Source organism: Myotis daubentonii, chromosome 12 (assembly GCF_963259705.1).
Source record: "Myotis daubentonii chromosome 12, mMyoDau2.1, whole genome shotgun sequence".
Taxonomy (NCBI): domain Eukaryota; kingdom Metazoa; phylum Chordata; class Mammalia; order Chiroptera; family Vespertilionidae; genus Myotis; species Myotis daubentonii.
This window is the reverse complement of record NC_081851.1, coordinates 41040449-41066514: the sequence shown is the minus strand read 5'-3', so window position 1 is coordinate 41066514 and position 26066 is coordinate 41040449. Positions and strand designations below refer to the sequence as shown.

The window sequence follows — 26066 nt, the reverse complement described above, 5'->3', positions numbered from 1 at the left end:
CCTCAGCTAGGTTTCGGGTTAACATGTAGGTGACGTCATCCCTGGAACCCCACAGACCTGGAGCGCTGCCACCCTTGGGCGAGGGGGCAGCGAGTGCCCGTGGTGCCCTCCGCTCCAGGCTGGTGTGGCTTGCGGCAGCCTTGGTTGTGTTTCTGTGTGCCTCCTGGAACGGAGACTCTCCTTTCTTTTTTACATAAACGGCAGCGAGAGAAAGCAAACTGTGCCCTGAGTTTGCAAGCTTGCGGTGGTCTCTGCTCTCCCCGCTCTGGTGGGCAGCCTGGCCTGCCTGCTCAGTGCCAACCTCCCCGTCTCAGAGAGCACGCGGTGCCCAGGGCGGCGGCCTCCTCCCCACCCTCCTTCAGCAGACCTGTAGATTTCTGACACAAAGGACACTTGAAAACGTGCGCCCCATCGCTCTCTGTGTCCCTGTCTTGGCATTTTTGTCATTTGCAGGTGACCACTGCGGGGCCCTGAGCGCGTGAAGGGCCCCTGTGGGGCTGGCCCAGGGTCGCCGCCGCGTTCCTATAGCCGAGAAACTCCCACCCCTTCCAAGGAGTCTTTCTGTATGATTTTCTCCTTGGATTTTTGGAGGCACATTCAGGAACATGGCCCCACGCTTTTGCCATGTGGCTGCTTTGGACATCCTGCCATTCTTGGGTGCTCGCTCTGCCTCCGTAAACTCTCAGGATCTGTTTTCTTCCTGTACATTTCAGGGGTGGTTTTTGGATTTCACTGGTGTCCGTTCTCTTTGAGGAAGGCACACGCTGGTGCCACTGGGAGTGCCAGCTCGGTGTCTCTCTACCTCTGCCTTCAGGAGAAAGGCTATGAAGGGCACAGTATGGGTTCTGCTTTGTGCTGGGTGTGGGCAGCATAGAGCAATGGGTAAAGACATGATGGCCCCTCTGGAAGATCTTTCTAGAGGTTAACTGATTCAGTGGAGTTAAATGTGCTTAGGAGTTTAGCCTTGAGTCAGATCTGGATTCGAATCCAGGAGTAGCTCAATTTCCTTATGTGTAGAGCAGCCTATTTCCTTATCTGCGCATTACGGCCATGTTGCAAGGGTGACAGGAGACAATTCAGGAAGGTACTTAGTGAGGTACGTGTTCTCTGTGTAACCTATAATTTTCAGTTAGTAAATATTTCTTTCTATTGGCTACTGAAACAGTCTTTGAAAGATAGATATCAAGTAAAGGTTTTTGTGGGGCTTTTTAATGTGGAGAAATTGACAGGTTTTTTTTGTTTATCATTGTGACAAATTTAACTTCTAAGGTTTTGGGAAGATTAATTGATTGAAAATAAAAGCCAAACACAGTTTCACATATCTAGTAAATGTTCAATAAATGTTAGTTTTTATTACTACTGATATCCTTACTATCCTGACAAGAGATGGACTGTAATGAAAAATTAGCCCTGTTTTCTATATAGTGCATCTCACTTTTACTAGACCTTAAAGACACTTTTCCTAAATGATAGGACTTTTTTCCATATCAGTAAAACCAAAACCAAAACCTTTGCTCTTAGCGACTGCCACAGACATATTGTTTAGCGCTCAGCGGACGAGTTAGGATGCATTGACCTGTTTTGCGTGGGAAATGAGAACTTGTATTTATAAACATTGTTTCCAGCGCCTCCACCAGGCGGCTGCCAGCTTAAGTGACAGGACTCATTAGGCAGTGCTGCCCACCCTTTTCACACTTACGAAGTTCCAAGTCACTCACTTCAGGGCTCTTTGGGGAAAAAAGAGAATGGAAAAATTAAAATGGTCTGCAATGCCAAGAGAGCGAGGGTATCTATTTTGAAGGTTTGCTTCTAGGAATGAAAACAGGATGGGGGAGATGAGAAGAGGTGAGGAGAGTGGCAATGATAGTTTTTCTGCTTTGAGGCAGGGGTTCAGAAAATTGTCCACTTGCTCAAAGAAAGTGCTCAGTAGCAAAAATAATGGCAAGAGCTAGTGGCATTCACTGGGCTAAGCCCAGTGTTAAAATAAACATTTTATGCAGCTTATTTTATTTAATCTGCCCAATAACTCTAAGGTGTAAGTACTTTTACTCTATGCTCTTTCCTTTCTTCCGGAGGAGAGAAACAGAGGCTTGGCGAGGTTAAATAACTTGCCCAGGGTCACACAGGTATTAAGTGGTGAAGATGGGATTTACAGGAACCTAGACAATCTGATTCCAGAGGCTAAACTCTTACAATACTTCCAACACAGGAGGCCGGAAGTAAGGCAGTGTCCCTGCTGAGGAGATAAAAGGGGAGAGAGGGCTGCAGTGCTAACAGCAAGAAGAATCACCCAGGGGGGACACCCGGCTTGTTCTGATACTCCAGTTAGTCCTAGAGACCTCAGTGACGTTGCATGCTCAAAACGGGGATCCCAACAGCCTTTTCCCCATGCACCCGAAAATGTCCAGCTTTATTTGCTCATAGGGGCAGCCCCTCTGGTACCTTGATAAGATGCACATTGTGGTCCTGGGTCCTGCATCACAGCATGCACAGGCCCGTGGGAGTGTGTGAGAAACGCAGAGTTTCAGACCTCTCTTTTACTGACCCTGAAACTCCAGGTGTCCCTGGTGCTTCCTATGCATGTTAACTGGAGCAGCACTGCTCTAGGCAGTTGCTTTGCCTCCACTCTGCCCACCAAACTGAAGTCACCACTTTGCACAGGGTGCTCATTTTCAAGGGCAAACGCCTGCCCCTCATGAACCGAGTGCCTGGTGTGTGTGGCATGACAGACCCACAGAGAGCTGGAGACAGGGGTAGTCAGAGAAGCGGGGAGGGGCAGTGAGACACACATGCCAAGAGTTCGCAAACCTTTCCTCTCAGAAGCTGTTGGGATCGTAGATGGTTTTAAGTTAGGTAATAAACCTTTATTTTTGCTGGCCCATTTTCTTTCAAACTATAATATCTTTTCATTCTCCCCAAAGACTTGCTAATCTATACTTCACAACCTGGTTCCATTTTACTTTGTATGCAAAGAAGTCTTTCTCTGCAAAATACCTTCTCTCCCCCCACCCACCCCAAGTCACTCCCCCAACCCCATGGCACTCCTCTCGCTCCAACTCCTTCCTTACCCAGGATGCTTTCCTTTCTGTGTCCCACTCTCTCACCCTCCATGCACTTTCGTGTCATCCTGCCTGCACACACGACTCCCTCAGACCTCCTATGGGCCAAGAGCAGAATAGAAGGGCATCAGTAAGGGATGAAGAGGGAGCACCCATGAGTGCCTTGAAAGAAGATCCCAGGAAGGCAGGGAGAGTCAGGATGGATGGGTGCCCCTATTATTATTTTTTGTTTCTTTGTTAATCCTCACCTAAGGAAATTTTTCCATTGATTTTTTTTTTTGAGAGAGAGTGAAAGGGAGAGAGATAAACATGGATGTGAGAGACACACATCGATTGGTTGCCTCCTGCAGGCACCTCCTTTGGTGCATGGGCCAACGCTCTAACCACTTAGCCAAACTAGCCAGGGCAGGTGTCCCCTAGTTAGCCAACTCACAAGGCTCATGGGGAGGCTCTGCTCCATCATCCAGCCACACAAGAGAGGGTAAACGTGTGGGTAGAGTTTCTATAGAATGTACACACATTATCCTGGTTATCTGGTGCCATTCAAGAATGATGTGGTCCAGATGATCAGAACTCTACTTTTATAAATTTTTAAAAAAGTTTAGGGGCATCTTTTATGAAAGTGTTTCCAGACTATACATTGACTCTATCAAATCTGATTATAACAAGAGTTTAAGAAATAATTTAGCCCAGCAGGTGGGGTTCAGTGGTTGAGCATTGATTGACCCATGTACCAAGAGGTCACTGGTTCAATTCCCGGTCAGAGCACATGCCCAGGCACCATCCCCAGCAGGGGGCGTGCAGGAGGCAGCCCATTGATGATGTTTCTTTCTCATCAATGTTTCAATCTCCCCCTCTCCCTTTCTCTCTCTCTCTAAAAATCATTGCAAATGTATTAAAAATAATAATAATTTGAAGTCAGTAGGTACATGAGTTATGGCACTGTGCTCTATATTTTCATGTTTACAAAGCCTCTTTAGGACAGAGGACTGTTGTCCCCAAGCTAAGGGCCCTGGTGAGCTACACTTCTTAGGTTTTTATTTTTTTTTTGCCTCTTTATTATCTTATATTTGCATAAAGATCTCAGCCTACACACTATCAGGCAGGAATCCAGATGAGTAAACTTTTGAAACCTGCATCTAAAATAAACATAGCACATTTCTGTTTAAGGAGCTTATGATCATTTCTCCGTAGAAAACATAGGAGCCACGTGTCATCTGTGACTTTAATCCAGTGATTCTCAGACTTGGCTGTACATTTTAATCATCTTGGAGCTTTAACAATGGCCAATGCTGGGATCTCACCCTCCGAAATACTAATTTAATTGGTCTTGGGTCCAGTGGAGGCATCAGGATTTGTAAAAGCTGCCATGTGATTCTCTGTGCAGCTGAAGTCGGGAACCACTGCTTCTGACCTGCATGTCTGAAACTTTTTTTTAATCCCACTTTTCAAGTGCATTCCATATAATTGTGTTTGTTGAGAAGTGAACTCTTTGATAAATAAATGTTATCTTGTCTGTGTAAAAGTGTGTGTATCTATACACATACATGTATCCTATATGTAGAGTCTATAGAAGTTTAAAAATAAATTATATGAGTCTATAGAAGTTTAAAAATAAATTATATGAGTCTATAGAAGTTTAAAAATAAATTATATGACAGACTTTTGAAGCTAACACAAAAATAAATGGTGTGTGAGTACATGTGAGTGTGTGTGTGTGTGTGTGTGCTTGTCTATAATATCCCACATGTGGCACTCTTTTTTTTTTTACTGACTAAAACATTTATTTTCATGGTTATGTAGTACTTTTTGCTCTTTCATTAATATATGATTTATATATTTTGGGAAGACTATCTCAAGCAATGAACTCATCATGCATTATTAAAATAACATTTAAAAATCGGCAAAGTACTGGTTCCTAAAATGCTTTCTGAGATGTTGATTCCAAACAAAAGTTTATGACTTTTGCACCATTTTACCTTTGCAATTGCAAGTGTATTTTCCTTCGTTTTTATCTTAGAAAACGGTGGGGGGATTTCCAGTTTGTTTTACTGTTAGTGTAAATACATGGGTTTCAGTCCTATCTTGTAGGGCACTCACATCCTGAAGTTTCTCAGACTTCATAAAGAAGTTATGCTGTTTTTGCAGGGATTTTCCATGGTGTTTAGTTGGGGGGAAAAATGCTGAATGGATGAAAAATGAGTAAAATCTCTGTGTTTTTTTTCTTTCCTATTCATCACTGCTGTTTGTCCTCTGTGTGTAGGCAACTAATTTGCTGTTGTTCCCCCGAGGGGAATTCGAGTCAAAAAGTCATATTGAATTACTAGAAAAAGGTATTCCTATCTCAAAAGAACAAAGTACAATGATTCAGGAAAAAATATTTGGAGAATCTATCCGATTTCTTGGTGTATGTGCTGTATCTGTCCACGGCACTATACTCGTATGAACATTTATATAAAATAAATCTTAAGTTAATTGACGGACTCTGATGAATAATTCTTACTTGCTATGAAGTTACAAAGTCCGATTTCTTCCTTTGATCCCATCAATGGCATGTTAAAATTTTGACTTTTTTTTTTTTTTGTATTCTATAAAAACCCAGTAAATATTTTCATTCTGGGCCTCAGTTATGTAGTTGGGTTCTTTTCCTATTTTTCACGCAGTTGTATTTTACGCATTATTTGTGTTGACAGTGAAGAACCATGAAGTGGTAGGAGCTTAACAGAATGTGTTATTTATAGTAAAGAAGTTATTCCAAATTTATTTCAACGGGCTGGCATTCCCAGAGTTATAAACACCCAAACTGTACGAATGACCTACATATACACACAGATGTTCAACCTCGATCTCTTACTCCTAATCTCATTGCCCTACACCCACAGGGACCCATTCACTGTCACCATAATTTCCGTGAAGAAGTCTTGGGATGTTCAGAAACACATGGCTTCCCACATGTAGGCAGGGATAAACAGGGGTGGCGTGGAGTGCGGATGGCAGGACGTAACAATAAGTTTGGAAACTGACATTGGGCTCTTCTGAAAGCCTGGCATCTGTTGATAAAAAAAAAAAGATCTTTCCCAACATAAGCTGTATTTTTAAACCTACCTTTACTTATTACTCTACCTGAGATTCTGCCATTGAAAGAGTCATTTACATGAACAAATCTCCTTTTAAAAATGTCAACATGCCTGGGAAGGTGAGGGGGCATCAGTTATTCATGCCTCGTCTGAATTAGTTCTTTCAGATTGCTTTCTACCTCCCCTCCACCAGACAGAAAGGCTGGAATGTTCTGATCAGTGGGAGATGAGGAGTGTGAATGCAGAGCAGGAAAAGAATAGGTCTGGGCGAGGGGACCACAGTGGGGGGACCAAGTGCCTCTGCAAGGCAGTGGGGGTGCTTGGAAACTCTAGTTGGTGGATGCTGTGCAGTGGAAGAGAGACACAGAAAAGGAGGTACTACAGGCAATTACATTTTCCTAGGCTGACTCAATGCACTGAAATATGAATAGAAACTCACTTTCCTCCTTATTCTGACACTTCCTGGCTTCCTGCACCCTGGCCTCAGATGCCAGTTGGAAATTCATTCACTTAATGAATTATTTTGGCTTTGATGAGCAAGCCTGGGGACCTACCCCCATTCATCACTTGCTTCCATGGGAAAATATGTTCTAATGTCCAAGAAACCTACTGACAAATGAAGTCAGAATGTACTGTGCCTACATTAGGGTCTACCCATTTGCTTTTCCTTGGCTCCTCATTCTCCAGCCTGAGTTTGGAATGGGAGGATTTGTTAGGTTGAACTGGAAAGCGACCCTGAGGCATGAGGCTTTATTTGGTAAAATGTATGTACAATTAGGGCATGGAGAGGACACTGATGATGCCATAGAAACACCTTTATAGGTCAGGATTTTAGAGCCCTGGGGACAAACTCCCAAATCCTGACCATGGCCCACAAGGCCCTGTATGGTCTGGCTCCGTTTCCTGGCCAGCTTCATCTCGTCCTGCTTCCCCAGGCTCCAGTCCTCTGGTGGTATCACGTCACGAGTCCTGCAGACACACAGAGCCTTGACCATGCTGTTCTTGGAACCTGCCATACTTCCTCTGCCCCCTGCCCCTTGAGGATGCCCACTGGACCAAGTCCATTTTCTCTACCCTTTCGATTTCTGCTCCAGATCACTCCCACCTAAGTCAATTTCCTTTGTTTCACACTCTCAGCGATTTGTATTTCTTTTTGATTGAGTGCAATTGGACATTTATTACTGTGATTATTCGTTTTTACATCTCTGCCCTCTAACTGGAAAGCTTCATAGACACAGGGACTTTTTTCTGATTTTGTTCACCATGTGTGTCCCTGAGGGTTGGTGTAATGTTTGGGACATAGTAGGAATTCAATACATTTCTGTTAAATGGATGAATGAATTAGAAGGATGGCTGTTTATGGAAAAGATGGTCACCTCTGCCGTCTTTTGGGGCTCATTTTGAAGGGCTACATTTTCCTGTTTAGAAAAGGGAGCAGTACATTCATAGAGAGAGCTGCCTCCTCCAGGCTCTGATTCTTCGTTTCTGTGATGTCAGGGGCCCACTAATGGGCACAGTAAGGCTCTGAGCTCAGGCCACAGTGGTTAACGATTAACAAATCTTAGACACCGGTTAACAAACCTAAATTCAACTAGAAAGGAAAAGCCTCATGGCAAGTCTCTGTGAAGCCAACCTTAGGAAACATATCTAGACATTTCTTTTTATTAAGTGCCAGCACTAAGTTTATTTAATGTCAGCCTATTCTTACGTCCATCTTTTCGGTCCGTGCCATTGGTATATCTATAGCATGGGCATTTGGTAAAGCCATGGCAGGTGCCAACATCTAACTCCTTATCTTGGTTTCCAAAGGAACCACCTCAATCTTCAGGAAAGCCAAGGGTGGTACAATAAGATATATGAGAATATGCTTTCCTTTTTTTTTCTTTTTAAATCAACTCAGAAGCACTTTGAACTAAGAAAAAGGAAACCTTAAACACCAAAGGATGAGAAGAGATGCAAAAGGGAGGCTGGGTTAACAGAACCCTAATTAAAGTTAAACTTAGAAGTTAACCATTGGATTTAGACTCTTACATATTTGTATGTTGGCTGTAGATTCTGAGCTATATGAAGTCTGCTGTGTTTCTCTTGAAAATATGGAATAAGGCTTAGGGGTGGTATTGTTTTCATTCATCTTACAAAATGCTTCCTCATGTCTCCTAGGCTTGTATGACACGACAATCTGTACCTAGTATCAGATACTAAGGTCCTCAGGTAACCTGCTGAAGAAATGCTGAGGCAGGTGTGGAAGGATGCTGTGGGAAAGACTGATACAATGACTGAGCAAAACCAGAAAAGCCAGAGTTCTAGAGTTCTGCATTGAGCACCATATCTATAAAGTGTGAGTCTGGAGTGTGCGCTCAGGGTCAGATTGTCTGCTTAGAGACAGCTGTTTCTTCCTTTAGGTAAAACTGGGAGATGTGTAAAGGGGAGATAATATTAATTCATTGGGGAAAATGCAGAAGGAAACAAAGAACTTTTGCTTTATCTTTCAAAGTTAAGCTCAGGGAAATGAACACACTGTAAGACATTTTAGTTAGGTAAATAGTTGTAAGTTGTAATTTTAGGAAGTAGGAGCGTATCTCTGAAGGGCTGTGGCATACATGATCAAGAACACTGTTACTTGAACTCTTAGTTTATCTTTTGCCCAAGATGAGCTTGAAGATTCCAAGGAAAATTCCCAGCTTTGGAGAAAAGCATTTTGATTGTTTCCTTATAATTTAATTGACTGAGTTACACTGGTGAATATTTTTCAAGAGTTTAATTTAGGTATGTAGCCAAAAAAAAAAAAATTATAACAGCTGGAAATTGAAACTCTGGTTTTCCCCATGCAGGGGCAAATAAATGCATTTACTTGTTTGTTTAATAAGCAATTGACAAGTTTGTACCTTGTACACTGGGATAACCCTCGGGTTAGCAGGGGTCCTCAGACTTTTTAAACAGGGGACCAGTTCACTGTCCCTCAGACCGTTGGAGGGCCGGACTATAGTTTAAAAAAAAAACAACTATGAACAAATTCCTATGCACACTGCACATATCTTATTTTGAAGTAAAAAAACAAAACGGGAACAAATACAATATTTGTATTTGCATGTGGCCCGAGGGCCGTAGTTTGAGGACCCCTGGGTTAGAGTATCTTAGAGAAGAGTGTGACCCAGTCTCTGCTTTCACATATCCTACAATCAAGTCCTATAGGGTGTCCTATAATCATATACAGAAATCCTAGTCCTAGTTTAGGATGATGTGTGTTAGATGGAGGAATGTTGGGAGAAGAAAAATCACTCAGGATTGGAGGGGAGGAAGGGGTCCTAAGCAGCTGGAGTCCAGAAAATGCTTCTTATGGGAGATGGGAGTTGAGCTGAACTGGAAAGGTCACCAAGGAGTTTGCCAAGAAGGATGCTACCAGGAAAGGGACTAGCATAGGAAATGCAGAGAGGTATGAGAAAGTGGCCCGTGGGGTGGAATCTTGAGAACATTCCGTAGGCTCCGGGGGGCAGGCAGTGTGTGCCTGCCCATACTCGGACTCAGCAGCAGACAGGCCGAAACACACCAGGAGAGAGATCACCAAAGGCCGCCTGTGCCAGGCTGAGAAGCGCGACCTCTATCCCGAAGGCAGAGGGCAGCCACAGAAGGATGTTAAGTACCAGGGTTAGATGTTTAAGAAACATCACCTGGCAGCTGTTCCACAGTCCTAATGAAGACAAAACACCTCCTTAAAACCTCTGAAGTGTTTTCACTGGTGGCTAAGAAAGGGTATTCTCACCCTTTATCCTCTTAACAGAACACAGAAACATCATTCCATCTGACTCCTGGCTAAGTAGACACAGCCATGATCTGGAGAAGCGGGTTTGGGGTAGTTTTTAGGTTTTTCCCGACAGCCTGGTACACCCAGAATGCTCCCCTGCAGAAGAAACCTGAGCTCCCCACACTGATGGGATGTTTGCACCACCAGCCCGGGAAAGGCAGGAGTGCCCTACGTACATCCCAAGGGGTGATCCTCCGTGTTCTCGCATGTGGACGTAGTACGTGAGGAAACAGATGAGAGAACGAGAAACACCGTCATTGGATGGAAACTGAGCCACCTTACAACGCAAGCTTTTCAGGCCTAAGAGTGCTTGTGAGTTGACCATTTATCCAACTTTAAAGACACAAGAGATAAGGTGACAGGAGAAGATTTGACTTTGGGTGGTGGACACACGGTCCAATATACAGATTTTGTAACACAGAAACCCACACCTGAAACCTATCTATAATAATAAAAGCATAATATGCTAACTAGACCGGACAGCCCAACAACCCTCCAGACGTCCTTCCAGACGTCCTTCCAGACGTCCTTCCAGACGACCTTCCAGATGAAGCCAGGGCTGCGAGGCCTGAGCCCCTTGCACAGATTTTGTGCATCGCGCCTCTAGTATGTTCATGTTGAGCAATGTCACCCCAATACATTTAATTAAAAAAAAAAAGACACAATAGAATTTGGTCAGTACTGAAAGATAAGATTATAGATGGCCTTGATGTTTCCGTTGAGGTACATTTTTTGGACAAACACTATATATTTCTGAACACTTGAGGAAGAGAAAAGTAAAGCTTAAGGAGTGGATGTGGCCTGGAACTACAGTCTCGATACAAAATTGTAGACGAAATGACCCTGCAGCTGTGGTGGCTTCCAGTTCGACTTCCAGCAAAACGGGGGGGTCCCCAACCTTACACGTCCGTTTGCCCCGCAGCGGAAAGCTCAGACCCGTCGTTAGAAGCTTTGCCTCTGTGACATAAAGGTCCCTCTGACCGACACCTCATTTTATTTATAAACCTGCTGGCCGGCTGACGGGGGAAGTGCCGGGCGGTGGTGATGTCAATCTCAGGCACTTTTCTGGGTTTTGTTTCTGCCTCGCTCGCTGGGGGCAGGTTTTTGGGAATGGCAGTCCTGGGGGTGGGGGAGTTAGGAGGGAGAGAAAAGTGGGAGCAGGGCTTTGACCTGCCGGAGAGGAGCCCCTGCTGACACGGTCAGTCTGACCCATTGAATGGCCTGAATGCGATAAATGCCGCTTTATCCTGCCTTGAAAGGCACGAGATAGCACAGCCTAAATGCCTGGGCATGCTTAAATAGGCGACTCGGGATGTTTGAGCTGAGCGTGTTTGAAATCTGAGCTCTCTGACAGCCAGGGAGCTGCCACAGGTCACCTGCCTCGCTCCACAGGGACAGGCCCAGGTCTCGCAAGAAATTGTCCGTAGACGAATTGTAGTACAAATTCCTTTCTTTGTTGGTTGGCCTCTTTCACTAGACCATGGCCTATAAAATTTTGTAAAAACAATTCTTAAATATTATTTGAAAGGGCAAATGGCCCACGCTGAAAGGCTTGACAGTTTGACATATAGAGCAGGGTTTTGATAGCTCGGAAACGGAAAAGTGTGGCCAAGATTCTCTTCCCCCCGCCCTTCTTGTTAGAAGCCTGGTGTTTTTTAAAACAGTGTCTTGTTGCGGCACCCAGTTGCTCTGCTCCCAGCAATCTGACAGGCAGTGCGCCTGCGTCAGTGATCTTCAGTCCTTTCGGACCCATTTGGGAGAGGATCCCCAGAACAGCTGGCACCTTTGAATCCAACGTCCAAAAAGCACAGATCCGGGTATTGCCAATTAAGGAGCCATTTGGATGCTCCTATCAAAGCAGCTCGCTTTCTGAGAACAGCCAGAGCTGGGGCCTAGAGAGAGAGGAGCCTTGAGTTTCACTTCACTGAGGGGGATTGGGCGGGGGGGGGGGGGGCGGATTTGAGTGGCCCAGCCCCATCACAGCCTGGAAGTGGCAAGAAAGTGGATTTCTGCATTAGAATGTTGCATATGAGCAGCCGGTCTGCGCCCAGCGCCGGCTGCCTCTGCATAGCCAAAGGCCATTTTCAGGAGCCTCCTGCCCCTCAGTCACTGGCCTGCTAGTTAATTGCCACACGGACTTCATGACACATGGGCAGATAATATGACATTTTCGGTTTCTGTCACTAGCAAACGCCACAACGTTGCTTGCACTAGTTGCTAAGAAGCTGTCAGAAACCATTAGCGATTGGCCAAAGTCGCCCTATGGCATTTCCTCATAGCATCAGCAAAACGAGCATAAATCACCCACTGGAGCCTCCTGCTATCCTAATGAGGCTGTAAGCTTGTTTATGGACTAGCATCATTTTTATGATTATTTCCACCTTTTCAGTTTGCCTTCATTTGGCGGCAGGAGAAGTCAGCTCCAGGAATGAAGTCACGGCTGACATTTTACAAATGTGGTTCAGAGCTGCGGCCTGCTGCCGTGTGGTCGGCCGGCGGTTCTCCAAGTTTGTTTAGTGATCTTAAAAATAAAAAAAGGAAATAAATCCTCCAGAGACCGCAGAGAGGTGACTGTATCCAATTGCAGCGTGAATGGATATGCTAAAGGTACAACTGACCATGTAGACGGCCCTCGGAGGCCGGGACGCGGCGAGATCCTTTTTCAATTTTTAAAAAGTGGGGGAGGTTAAACAATTTATTAAAATCTCCGAAAGTGTTTGCTTTTAGAATAGTGTGTTTTATTATGCTCTCTTCTGGGTCCCCATCTTCTCCATTTCCCTAACTTGTGTCGGGAAGGAGCAGGGTTTATTATTTTAGGCTTTTCTGAACATGCACCAGTATTTACACTGGATTGAAAGCATTTGCTTCCAATGAAAATCTTGTCTTAGATTACAACCCAGCAGTGTAATTTCCCTCCCAGATGGGAGTAAAGTAGCTGTATTTGCCTAAAAACAGTAGGAAGAACAAACTGTGCGTTAAGCCAAGGCTGTTTTTGGCTTGAGCTAATGATGTAATAGAAACCTTTTATTCGGGAGAGGTCACTGGCAGGGACCGAAGGGGGTGATCTGGCTCTGGCTTGGAAGGTTGCTCCATTGTATCTACATAAGTCTTCACTTAAAAAACTCTGTTCCTAATGCTTCTGCTTTCATACAGCAGAAATAAACAGGAAAGGTTCTGGCGAGTGTTACACATGGAATGCAGAAAGCCTTCCTCTCCTAATGGAGTATATAATTCAGGTGCCCTCAAGGCACGCTTTCAGGAATTCTTTTGCCCGAGGTAATGGGAAGCTAAGGCTGCTTTAAGGCCTTGATTATCTATTGATGCACAAAGCTGGAAAAAAGTCATCTCCGCTGGATTATAGTAGATATTTCCATAAATTATCAATGAATTCTCTTCTAGGCAGGCACGAGGCATTGCCTGCTAAATTAATCTGAGGGGGTTTGGAGATGGATAGAAAGGCTATTTTTTTTCCTTTTTCTTCTTAAAGGTGGCAAACAATCATGGTGGTGAAAGACTGTGGTTAGGTTAGAAGCTTTTCATTTTTAATCAATGATCGAGTAATATGCTTCTTTTCCTTGGTTACCTTTTGCCTGTTGCAAGTGGATTAGCCCATTGAAATTTTAAATGCTGTTGAGTTGTTTTCTTTGCTCATGTTTCTTTAATGAATTGTTATTTTATATGGTGAATTGCTTCTCTGAATAAAAAGCCTCTTTAAATACTGGACTTACAAAGAATTTGTTAGGCAAATCCAAGGGGACGCTTTATAAAACACTTGATTATGCAAATAAAGAGTTGGGTGGGATGGAAGGAGTACAGATTTAGGGATGGGAGTGTCTGGCTCAGCACAGACCCGCTGCCTCCAGCCCAGGCCGGTGACCTTGGGCGAGTCCCCCAACAGGAACCCAAGCACTGTCCTTATCCATACACCCAGGGCTTTGGCACTGTGGGTCTTTATGATCTTTCTGCTGAGGACACAGCTAGGATTCTGTAGGAACTTCAACTAAAATATATGGATTTTAAGTACAATTAAATTTATGGATTTTTAAATTAGTGAAAAGTAAACTCTGAAAAGTTCTGCAAGCATTTTTGGAGGGGGGAGCGTGGCTTATGCTGCAGTTAGAGCAGGAGTGTTGAAATTGGTCTGTTCTTCACCCAACAAAGTTTTAAAACTTTAACTCAGTACCAGTCAAGGCTAGTTGGGGGGTGGGGAGAGGGTCTCCTGCGGCAGCTGTAATTGATAATGATAACATAACTGCCATAGATTAGACTGAAACAACTGAAATTAAAAGAGAGAATTCTTTCTGTATGCCGTACATGTAGGCTATTAGAAATAAGGACTATGGGAATTCATGGAGCAACATACAGTCCCCGGGAAATGTGTCTCACCAAAATGTACCCAGTTCTTTTTGGGCTACGCATACTGCTCTCCAGGGACTTTCGTGGCCCAGTGAATATGCTTCGAGGACTTTTGTTACCTCGTTGCGAAGCCTTGTTGCTGCAGCGCTTCTTTCCGGCCCAGGTCAACCTGTCCCTTTCTAAAAGCCAGCAGCTGCCACTAAGAGCTGGGGCTCCGGGTAGAGATGCATGCTTGAAGCTACTTTTCAGTGTTGTGGGTTTAGTTTGCTGTTGTTTTTCCTTGAGCTTTTGCACTCAAACACCAAGTGTTTCCTTTTCATTTGTACCTTATAACTTATTTTGGACAGTGTGATTTTATGGGCTGAAAATGTTTTTTTTCTTATTAGACATGACATTGTAAAAGAAATCCTACATTTTAAAGTTTATGGTGTCACAAAGCCAAAATGTTTTCTAGAAGAAGGAGCTTAAATGTTCTACCAAAAATCAATAGAAAAATAGGATCCCATACACAGACCTGTGTAAGCAGGTGACTTTTCAGTAAGAAAATTTACATGTAGAAGAAATTTTAGACACTGTCTGTATTATTAGGGTAATATAATGCCAATGGACTGTTCATTTAACATCACTTTATTTGATTTAGATAGTCACTGTTTTTTAATCAAAAAACAATTTTGCGAGTTTTCCCTTACTGAACTCATTCTCTCTTTCTATGACAAGAAAAATTATATTCTATTTGAAGCATTCCTATGTCAAAACTGCCTATATGACAAATCACCTACATTTCCATGGCCTAATTTAGTCTTAAGACAGATCACTTGTGGAAATAGTTGATATCTCAGATGCATCTTCTCCCAGGTTGACATCAATGACTCCATGTGGGATTTGAATACCCAGGCAGGGGCCCAATTCTGCTAATGGCTTCCACCATATTTAACTCCCCAAAAGGAGTTACACTTCATGTGTCTCCGCTATACACATTTGAATAATTACCATGGCAACGGAGCTGCTAGAGAGATTGGCTATTTCCCTCCATTCCCTTTGACCTTTGCACTGTTCTTTGGAAGAAGTTCCTTAGACCTGACCGCTTTTGAGCCTAGGCCTTGTTCTTTCTCTTTGTCTTAGAAAAAAGAAAAAAGAAAAGAAAAGAAAACAGTACCAAATAAACGATTAATCATTTATATTGCTCTTTTGGTTTTGTTTATATCCAAAGGCATACTATTTGAATAAAGCATGTCAAGGTAGCATCAGTCAAAATTTGATTCACTATGTTTGCAGGTGATGGCTTGGACAACAGTGTAGCTTCCCCCAGCACAGGTGACGATGATGATCCAGATAAGGACAAAAAGCGTCACAAAAAGCGTGGCATCTTTCCCAAAGTAGCCACAAATATCATGAGGGCGTGGCTGTTCCAGCATCTAACAGTAAGTGGATTCTAAATGACGTATCTCAACTAAATATGGACAGTTTTGATAGAAAAAAAAAATGGGGGAAAAGTGATCCCTCTGAACCTGGAATATTTCATAAATCATTGTCTTCCCACCGTTTTCCCAAAAGTGTCCGCACTTCTGTCCTCAAGACGTTACCCCCAATGAGGCGTTTGATTTGAAGTTCGCTATTGCAATGTTGTTAACTTTCATTCGTTCTAAGGTGTAGGAGTTCATGTGCACTTGTGATTTTAAGTATGCATGTTAATGATGTTGCTTCTCTCAGGGTGCCTCTTTAGCACTTAGAACCAGCTCCCAGTAAGAAGCAAGCGAGACCAACCCCAGAGAGAAGGACTTAATTTCTTCTAATGCTTTCGCGGACCTTTATAACGAATGGTCCGCAAAAATTTCAATCTGGTTGCAATGGCAGGATGCGCACATAATTTGCTTTTAAGTGGTGTGAATGCACTGGCTGCCATTCCCAAACGCCCCTGTGAGTCAGAGCTGCGCAGTGAAAGTGGCCCCTGTATTTAGAACTGTAAAGGAAAACAGCAATATAGAGGCAGCTCTTCCTGTGTAGTCCCTGGTGACTTTTCAAGCCGGGTAACAGTTTATATTGTCTGTGTGAGTATTGCTGTTTTCACTGCAGGACTTCTCCTGGAGATGTGAGAAACTGGAGATTTGGGGCTTTCTGCCACAGAGGGATTTGTTTGGTTTGGTTATTGTTCTGAATGAATTTCATGTTCAAAATATTTATAATCATAATATTGCGGTGGATATTTTTGGAAGTGCATACAGATTTAATGACATCCGAGGAAGAAGACAAAAAGAAAGTTTATGAGTAAAATAATATTTTAAAAATCAGCAAAATTGTTGACCCAGGGGACTGGGACTCTCACTCTGAGGGACAAAGATGGGTTTAGACAGGTGGTAGCATAGCCCAGCCTAAGATGAACAAATACGAAGAATCTTTGGCCTTTTAAAAATCTTAGGAGCAAACCTTTTATGTTACTATTTTTAGCATAGTTTACTTTTCTTATAGTCATACATTTTTCTTAAGTATTAAAAGTTAATTTTGCATGGTCACAAACGTGTCCTGACCTGTTGACCCTTACACCCGGGCCCACTCTCAAAGCCATGGTCCTCGGTGACTTGTTCTGATTCAGGGAGACAAACAGGACGTGGAAGGCCACGCGGGTGCTGCTCTTGCGGACAGAGGCTGTGCCTCCACTAACACTCAAGGGTACACATTAACCCAGCATGTGAAGAAAATAAAAACTGAGAGCAGCAGGAGTCACTAAAAAAAAAATGGTTTCCACCCTTCATTTCTTCCCATGGTGATTCCAAACAGTTACTAGATGATGTGGACGGTTTGGAATCAGCTTTAGGGCTTGGTGAATGCTGGTAGTTAGTGGAAGATTTAGATTGCTTAGCTGATTTTAACATCCTATTAGGTTTACCTACCATCTGATTCAGGTGCCATTCCCTAGCTGACACTCGTTGCTGTACGTGGATAGTTTGAGACCTGCCTTGTGCACGTCTGCGACTGAGGACTATCAGGTACTACTGAAGGGGAGATGGGGCGCTAGGGTCTAGGGGGCTTTTAAAGCCAGCAGGAGATGAGAAGTGGTAGTTGGTCAATAGTGCTGATGCAACCCTGCTGATATTTCATCACCTGTGCTAACCAGCTAGCCTGAGCTGGAGGATGAGCGTGGGGAGGGGACAAAGTCAGGTCCACCCTGAATATTTCTATTTCCTGTACTAACAGAAAAAATGAATAGATTTTGTCAACCTCCATCTTAATCGGCAAAGGAACGTTGGCTTTATTTGCAGCTCAGGTGCCCCTGAATAAAATATAATCAAATATTGGTTCAGATAGAAGCAGGAGAGAGAGAAGCAAGTTCTTTTATGCATCCATCAGGTTTCCTAGGTTATATCCTTGTGAAGGACCTTGCAGAGAGCTATATTACCTCCTTTAAAAAACAAAGAATTCCTTTTAACAGCCAGCATGACTTTACCTGCATTGCAACGCTTTCAGTGGTACATATTATTGGAATGATTGTGATAGGAGTTATTCTTGAACTGCCCGATTTCCTTCAGTGTTGGGGTCTGTTCTGGCCTGTATCGCTACCCTGGAAGGGGAACCCATTTCCTTGTCTCCCTGGCTCTCTATGGATGCTCATAGACATCACCTCGTGGTTTGTTGGATAGTTCCACATGCTCCTGCCCCATTCCACTGTCATCTACTCAGACAAAAATATTGATAATGATAATGGTCTCTAAAAAGAAAGAGCTCTCATAATATCATCTAAAAAGCAAAGGTAGGAGGTATATTTAAAATTTTTTCCCTCTTTCCCCAGTGAGAAAGATTTCCTTTCCCCCTTTCTCTTGTTGCAAGAGCAAATAGATCTCCCGTTACAAGGAACACCCTTCTCCTTGTCCTGTTGTACTTCTTGAAGGAGTGTACAGATTGCTTAGGCAATATTTATAGTCAGGAGCTGATTATAATAAGTTCTATGGAAAAACCTATAGAGTTTTGTTGTGATTTGTCCCAATGTGAGTCACTACTGACATCTTAGTACTAATCCTTTAGCAACTTCATTTCAAGTTCTGAGAGGTCTCCAGGGATGCACAGTTCATTTGGAAGACTGTACAAATTTTAAACATAACACATTCTTGCTCAATGATTAATGCAACTTATCTAGAAAATTTTTCTCAAATCTTGCTAGATATAAAAGAGCAATGGAAGCTGGCTGATTGAAACAATCGCAATAATAATTAATTAGAAAATTGTAAAAACCAATCTATTAAATGCCAAAGACATATTACAAAACCTCACACACTTCTTTAAAAGCAAATTGCTATTTGTTTTCTTTTTCAAATAAATGGGTCAATCTTTTCATTGGGCTTATTCAGTTGAAAACAAAATCTGCCTTTGAAAGGGCTTTGAAGCATTTGTGTGTTAGAGCAGTAGAATAGGCCCCGAATTTTTTAGAAAACCTTCTGGATTTGCACCCCAGCTGCATAAGAAAATGTGTCGTTCTCTGGTTATCCACAGGTAGATTTAATCAGTAGCACATTTGACTACTCCAAAGAGAGAGCTCAAGCTTCGTTCTTGGACTCACAGTCTCTAGCTAGCTCAACTGGACATACGTGTGCGTAATGGAAACAATGAAAGAAAAAGGAACAGATTTTAAACTTTGTTGTTATGGGGTAAAAAGAAATTTCACTGATGTAAATTTTCAGCTTGACTACTTAGTTGAGCATTTGCCAGTTTTGCTAACTAGAGAAGGTCTCTTAAAAAGAAACTATTCCCTGGGATTGAAAAGAAAGACTGACATGTAGATAATAGAAGAGAATTAGAAAAACAAATAAAAGCATTTATTAATTGAAATGCTTGCATTTGCCTGAAGACAAATTATTGCAAACAATTAAAAAGTACTTAATAGTGCCATATTAGTCACTATAGAGTGACAGTTCAGGGGCATACGCCACATCAAGGTTTCTTTTCCTTTCTGAGGGGCATTATTCCAACTGTAGATATAGCCTCCTGTGTTGTAATGTTTAAGCTGGATGTATTTTTCATATTAGTGGTTATTCTGCTACACAGTGCCCTGGTGAAAATGAGGAGAAGGAATAAATACAATGTTTAAGGTAAAAATCAAGTCTCCCCCCCCCCCCCCGCCACCCTAACATATTGCAGGTTTAAATATAATCTAAATAGAAAAGCGGTTAATATGGTTCTTATTTAAAATATGCGGTGACATATTTTCCTGCGTGGAGCTGCTGTATGTCCCAAGAATCCTGAAAGTTAGAGGAGTGGAGGTTGTTAAAATGCATCCCTGCAGATCCAGGGGAAGGAACCATTCAAAGAGTGGTGCATCTGGTTGGCATTGACCAGGAGGGAGGTGATCCTCAAGGAGAATTGATTTTCATTCGCATTCTCTTGGATTCCCTACTCTTTCGCTGATATTGAGGATCCTATAGAGACAAACTTTGTTTTGCAAGTCAGATACACATAATTTGCTATTTAGTTTAGTTTAGTTTGTTTGTTTTTGTGAATTGAGAGCCTAGAATTTTTGTTTGTTTGTAGCCAAATTTGTCTCAGTTTCTTAATGATAAGATTTTCTTTTCTCAATTTGGATAAAGTCAATGTGAGGGGCAATAGAATCTTCCAGGTTGAGGATGGCGTTTCCATAGAAACACTATTAGATGAAAAGTGCCCTGTGGGTCTGCCATTCTAAGGATGGAGTAAATGGAATTGAATTGGGAATTGAATGCTCTGGAAGAGACAGATGTTGTTTCATTGGTTTTGCTTTTGGTAATAAGATTGGTTGGAGACATCATAGTGTGATATCTCTGCTTGCAATTTAGGAAGAATTACTCTGTAAACATTAGGAATTATTTTTACAATGAAAAAGTCCTTCTAATTGGTACCCAGATAATCCCATTCTGCTGATCCAGGCGAGCACAATGTGGATCAAAAGGTAGATGGGTAGGCATGTGGACAGAGTAGAAGGCATTTGCTCCTCTCCTCCCATTTCTACTTCTCTCTGATCCTTATTTCTATACTTGGCCAATTTTAACAATGAATCTTCTTCTTATGTCTTACCAGCTAGCATCCCTTCAACTACCATTCGTCCTAAGAAGGTAGCAAACGGGAAGACTATGTTTTGGAATTCTTGCCTGCAGGGTAGTACCAAGTATTACCTTCACACTAGGCCTAACCTATCTTCGTGAGCCAAGGAAGGCGGTTGGTGGAGACAGCAGCTCACTTGACTCCTTCCTCACTATATGTTATCTGCAGATAGATTATTAAATTAGGAGACTTGAAAACTAGTATGAAGGAGATTTTCCCCTCCAGATGTCCATGTACCAATGAAAAAATGAGCTCTCTCAAATCTGTAAGAAGAATATCTTTGCAGTTATTTTTTTTCCAGTGCATGGCATTGTCCTTCCCCTTCACAGGCCTTAGTCATGATGATGGGTCACAGCTAGGCTTTGCTGGAAGCAACCAGGCTCGGATCACAAATCCCTGCATTTTAATTTTCAAAGATCTCAGCTCCTTAGGAGATAGCATATTTCACCCATTGATTAGATAGGAACCCTGACTCCCCCCCCCCACCCCCCAATTGGAAATCATCTATCCCTGGAGGAAAATGGAATAGATTATTTAATTACTTGGGGGTAATACTGGAATGCCCTCATTCTTCTGTGATGTACATCATCAAAACTCTGTTTTAATAATGAAGCGGTGGTTTCTGGATTCTGGGGCAACTGCCTTTTTCTTTTTCTGAGCGGGTTATTGAAATCCTAATGGGATGGGTGATGAATTTTCTTAGGTCAGGTACACTGAAAAGGCTACAGCTGGAATTCTTCACCCAGAAGAATCGGAGTTAATACTAATGATCATTGTGAATTAGAAGATCAAAGGCGAAGCATCAGCCTGTTCTCCAAGTTGTTGCCCCAGAGGCCATTAGTGACCTGCCGAGCTCTCGCCCAGCCGTCCACACACCTCCTTCCCCTCGCCCAGCCTTTCTTCCCCATCGCGGTGATGCCCCTCTGACCCGGGGTAATTACAGTCCCTGGAAGAGGAGGCATGGAGGGAAAGAAAACAATCAAAAGTAAAAACAAATGTGCAACTTTAAAATCGCCTGTTTGTCCAGGTTTATAGAACTCACAAGCAGATGAGCTCTGACTGGGGCACTCTGTTATTTTCGGGGTGTGGTTGAGATTTTTGTGCTCAGTCCAGTGGTTGGTTCGTTTTACCAATGATTGGCCCCTTCTGTAAGGGACTTGTGGAGAGTCTGGCTGGCAATTTGTCAGATTATTCTAAAATCTTCCCTCGGTTTCCAAGGCTAAGTAAAAAAAATACGCTATAGTTTGGCTGCCTGATATCCTCTTAATCGGGCTAATTAAATAAAGGATTAGGTTCAAAACGAAAGTGCCCATAGAAGCACAATTTATTAAGTTGCTGGTTGCTGATGCACGTAGCTCTTTGAACACTAGCCAGCCATTTATACTTCAAAGCACATATCAATACCGTGTCTTCCTCTCATTCCTCTTAGTGATGATGTATTTTGGAAGATAAAATATCAGCCTCGCTCAATGAACGTGCAACTGCTCCTGCTCAATTTATCTCTCAGATTAAAACCGGAGCATCGGGTAGATGTGTGTGAATGTGTTTCTCAAACTAACTCAGTCCAACCCTTAGGAATGTGATGTGACGTAAGCTGGCTTTTCGCTTTCTTGGTGTTTAAGATGCCTAGGGAAGGTACTTCACTTTAAAGTGTGAAGGTTTGGTGGAGAGAGAATCCGATGGTTTCGTTTTAGAAAGGTGGCCCAAGGTATTGGTTTGGTTGGGCTTGGCTGGTTGTTCTTTTGCCAGTAGAAGTACATCTATATGCCATGGCATTTAGGAGACTTGGTTTGAGATGACTGAAAATGCCCTCATCACACCTCAGTCTTTCTTATAGAAGTGTGAGCATGACTGTGTGCAGGCATGTCCCTCCAAACCTGGGTGTTTTTCTGTAGGACAGCTCTCTCAGAACCCCTGCCATCTGTACCAGTCCTAGTGAGGAAGATGTATCCTTTTTACTTCCACGTTCAGGGTTCTAATTTTCCATTCCTGCTTACGGAAGCCAAACAGAGGGTAATCAGATAGTGGAGACCACATGGCAGTGGTCTGTGGCTTGGGTCACAAAACCCTCTCGGTCATGGCCCAAGGTTACCTATGCTATCCTGAATGCCATGAGGCAGCAAAAATTATTTTATTAAGGCTCCGGGTTTGTAATCATAGTTATGTGGACTCACATCAAAATGACTGCTACTCACCGGCGCTGGTGTTTTAATACTGCTTGTCCCTGCATCGCAGAGTCCCGAGCCTGACAATGTTGGCTTGCTTAGTGGGCTCAGTACTTACTTCAGTGTGTCCAGAGCAGGAGAAAGTCCTGGGGAACTCAGAGAAGGCACCTGGTCCAGGTGGGCCTATGGGGAGTCTCCAAGAGCAAAGGAGTAGCTGAAAGAGTTAGGCCAGGCCATTTTCTAACATGTTAAAGACCTTCTAGGCCTTGGTATTTTTGTTGTTGTTGTTGGTGGTGGTTTGTCCTTGCAAAACACCTTCACACAGTAAATTATAGCCCTAGTGGGTGTGGGTCCCTATGTAGGATGTATTGCTCTATCTTTGAACACTATAAAGAAAAGATAGGCCTCAACTTAGTATTATAAATACACATAACTTACATGAATTGGTATTTAAATGAAATACAAATGACTAGGTTTTTAAATATGCTATTCACAATATTCTAAAGTGGAAACCTTGGTTTGACTTAACTACTTGTATTGGAATGTTCTCCCGGTGTTATCTCTTTGCACACCTACATGAAAGGGTGTCAGTAGTTTGTAATATTCTGTGATTGGGTTTTATCAGTTTTCACATTAATTTTGCTGCTAGCATCCTTGCAGAGCTCACATGGTCTCCCATGACTCGGTGACCTCTGAGATTCCAGAGTCTAGGAAGTTCTCAGGATGTCCAGAGGCCAGGAGGTGCCGCCTCATCACGGGGACACTCATCTTAAGAAAGATTAATCAGTGCATGTCATTTCTATTGCAGTTTATAGACATGTAGAAATAATTCCTATCTGTTACTTAAAGGAAAGTCAATTTCCAAACTTCTTGGGGGAGAAACTCTACAAAAATGACTTGATTTCATTATTTTTTTAAAGTGCACTGATTACTGCATTGTGTGTACAGTATTAGACAAAAGGTTTTATCCATTTTTGTTGTATTTTGAATATTCTTTTCATTTTAATAAAGTTATAATATATATTTATGATACCATTTTTTAAAAAAAGAAAAAGTGAAATTCTCTCCTGCCTACATAATTTTGCTTTTATCATGTGTTGTTGTTTTTTTAATTATCTATTAATTGCTTGGCTAGTTTGACATTGGATTATTCTGTCCTGTTAATAGCTGCAGAAAATTTGATCAAAAGGCTAAATAAAATTATGTGTCTCTATGGTACTTTGTAGTTTAGCATTTTCACATACCCTTGATTCTTAAAATAATCTTGTAAGGTAGGCTGGATGACAAAAATGAAGTTTAGAGAAGTTAATGATTTTTTTTTCAAGGTCAAAAGCTAGGAACTGGCTGAGCTGGAACCAGGATCTCCTGACTTGCATTTCTATGTGCTTTCCACCACGTTGCCTCTTACACAGAGCAGATCAAATTGCTTTGTGGGAGATCAAAAGTATAATTATAATCTCATTCCACAAGTTAGCTAATTAGTATTTTTTAAATAAAAATGTGAGCCAGATATTTGTGCCAAAATCTCCATAATGCCATCTGATGGTTATTGGCAACTAAGGGGGGGGGGGGGGGGGCTTTCCTATCTAGGTTCTTTTTCCAAACAGATCTGCCCATAAAAAAATGACACAGCTACAACTATTGATATTTTGTACATTTGTGATAATTATTCATTGTTAGAATTTCAGATTTTGAACACTGACTGTCCCTCCTTCCTTACGGAGACATATAAGTCTCTACCCTTGTCTGTTACTAACAATGTCTTATAGGAGTTCATGGGCGAGGAAGCTTGCCTCAGACAAATCCTACTAAACCTCTAGCACAGAATTTAGCTTCTTGAAGCTTTTTTGCCTGCCACATGGCCAGGACGCCAAAGAGCTATGTCTTTAATTTGCTTTATGGAGATAGAAGAAACTGCTTATGCAGCCCCGATGACTCTTGAAACTACAATCCGACTGTTTTTTTTTTCCTCCGCCAAGGAGGCTGCTACCCCCTGGAGCATGAAGCCACCACTCTGGGGTATGACACTGAGGTCTGATCATTTCAAAGCTAGTAATAACCAGAATCCTAAAATTCTTCTGAATAAAATGTAATTTTAGTAATGTTTCCATAAACAGTGGTAATGGTGGCATTTTAGTAGGCAGTGACATTAGTCACATCGAAATTGCACCACGTTGGCTTTTAAATTACTCCACCTGTCTGTCTGAATAGAATGTTCAGTGTAAAAGCAGGGAGACAGCTGCTGCTAATGTCGTCTCCTCCCTGTGCAGAGAATGCTGGCAGATCTACATGCATAAAGGCCTGGTTTGTGATGTAAAACGGTACCTGACCCTGCTGGCTCCCGGGCTACAAAGAAATACCTTTAATTACCAGTGGCAGCGTTTAGTTGTTGATATAAAAATATCAGCTTCCAGGGCTGTAACCTCAGGTTCACGCCCTCTCGTAATGTCACCCACCATACACTCTTTTCCTCCCACCCACATCCGTAGTGAGATGGGTGAGCATTTATCTTGATGTGTTTCAGAAACATGCAAGGCATTAATACTTAAAAGGAAATCATCTCATACTGTATGAACTTGATTGATGATCTTTCCGTTTGAGAACTTTTCAAGATTAGTGGAATCTGGTTCCTTCTTTCCAGCCAGAATGGAAATATGGTGTACTGTTTATACCTTCAAAGGGCTTAGCATCATTCATCTAATACAAATCCATGTCCTCGTGGGCGGATCATGGCCAGGCATTCATAGCGCAGGGAGAGTGAAGAATACAGGGGTTTGAGGATATCAGATGTTTCACTAGGTGCCCATGCTTCCTGTTGATGGAGGAGGGGGCTAGCTCACTTTCAGGAGAAGCAGCCCATTTGCTCGTGGCCTTTTGATGATGGTCTATTGTCACAGCCACATCGAAATAAGGGCGGGCCAGCCAACGGGATCCTTCTGTTCGAGATGCCTGTTGCCAACAATGTATTTGGTGACATGGTAAGTGGGAGCTGTGCTGGCCTGGCTCATTTGCAGGCATTCTTTTTGCCTTCTTTCACACAACTGGTGTTTTCGTGTTTAATTTAACAAGGAATGAGTAGTAAATGAAAGCTGCTGCCTGCAATCCCACTGTGAGCGTGTTTTGCACTAGGCTCCCCAGCGACAAGGCAATTTGTGAAATGATGTGATGGAGTAATTAGATGAAGCCAGGGCTCCCGATTGTTGCCATGCATATGTGGCGAGGGTTTGTCGGGAAGAGGGAGGGGGAGGAAAAAAAAATAGATTATTACCCTGGCAAGTTGGCTCAAAGCTTCTTCATTTATTTGTAAACAGAATATTTAGTGACCGCATAGGAAGTAGCTGTAATCACCAGCTCATAAAGAAACCACAGCAGAGCTTTTGGATTTTTTGCAGAGTGCTCATGTAAAATTTAAGCTGGGAGGCAGAATCCCTGTTAATGTAATTAGGATCTAATTTACCACCCTTTGCACACAGATGTAATAATGTCTAGATATTTATTCTATCTTTAAGCACATTACATATACCTCAGTGCAGCAGTTACCGAA

At 42.6% G+C, this 26066-nt stretch overlaps 1 protein-coding gene across 8 annotated transcripts in view; it reads left to right on the top strand.

Moving 5' to 3' along the window:
- Window positions 1-26066, top strand: part of MEIS1 (Meis homeobox 1) — a 135166-nt gene that overhangs the window by 59619 nt on the left and 49481 nt on the right. For all 8 annotated transcript variants that reach the window (XM_059659612.1, XM_059659615.1, XM_059659610.1 and 5 more), the window contains one exon: window positions 15570-15715. In XM_059659612.1, coding sequence (XP_059515595.1) covers window positions 15570-15715 — 146 coding nt within the window. The remainder of the gene's footprint in view (window positions 1-15569; window positions 15716-26066) is intronic.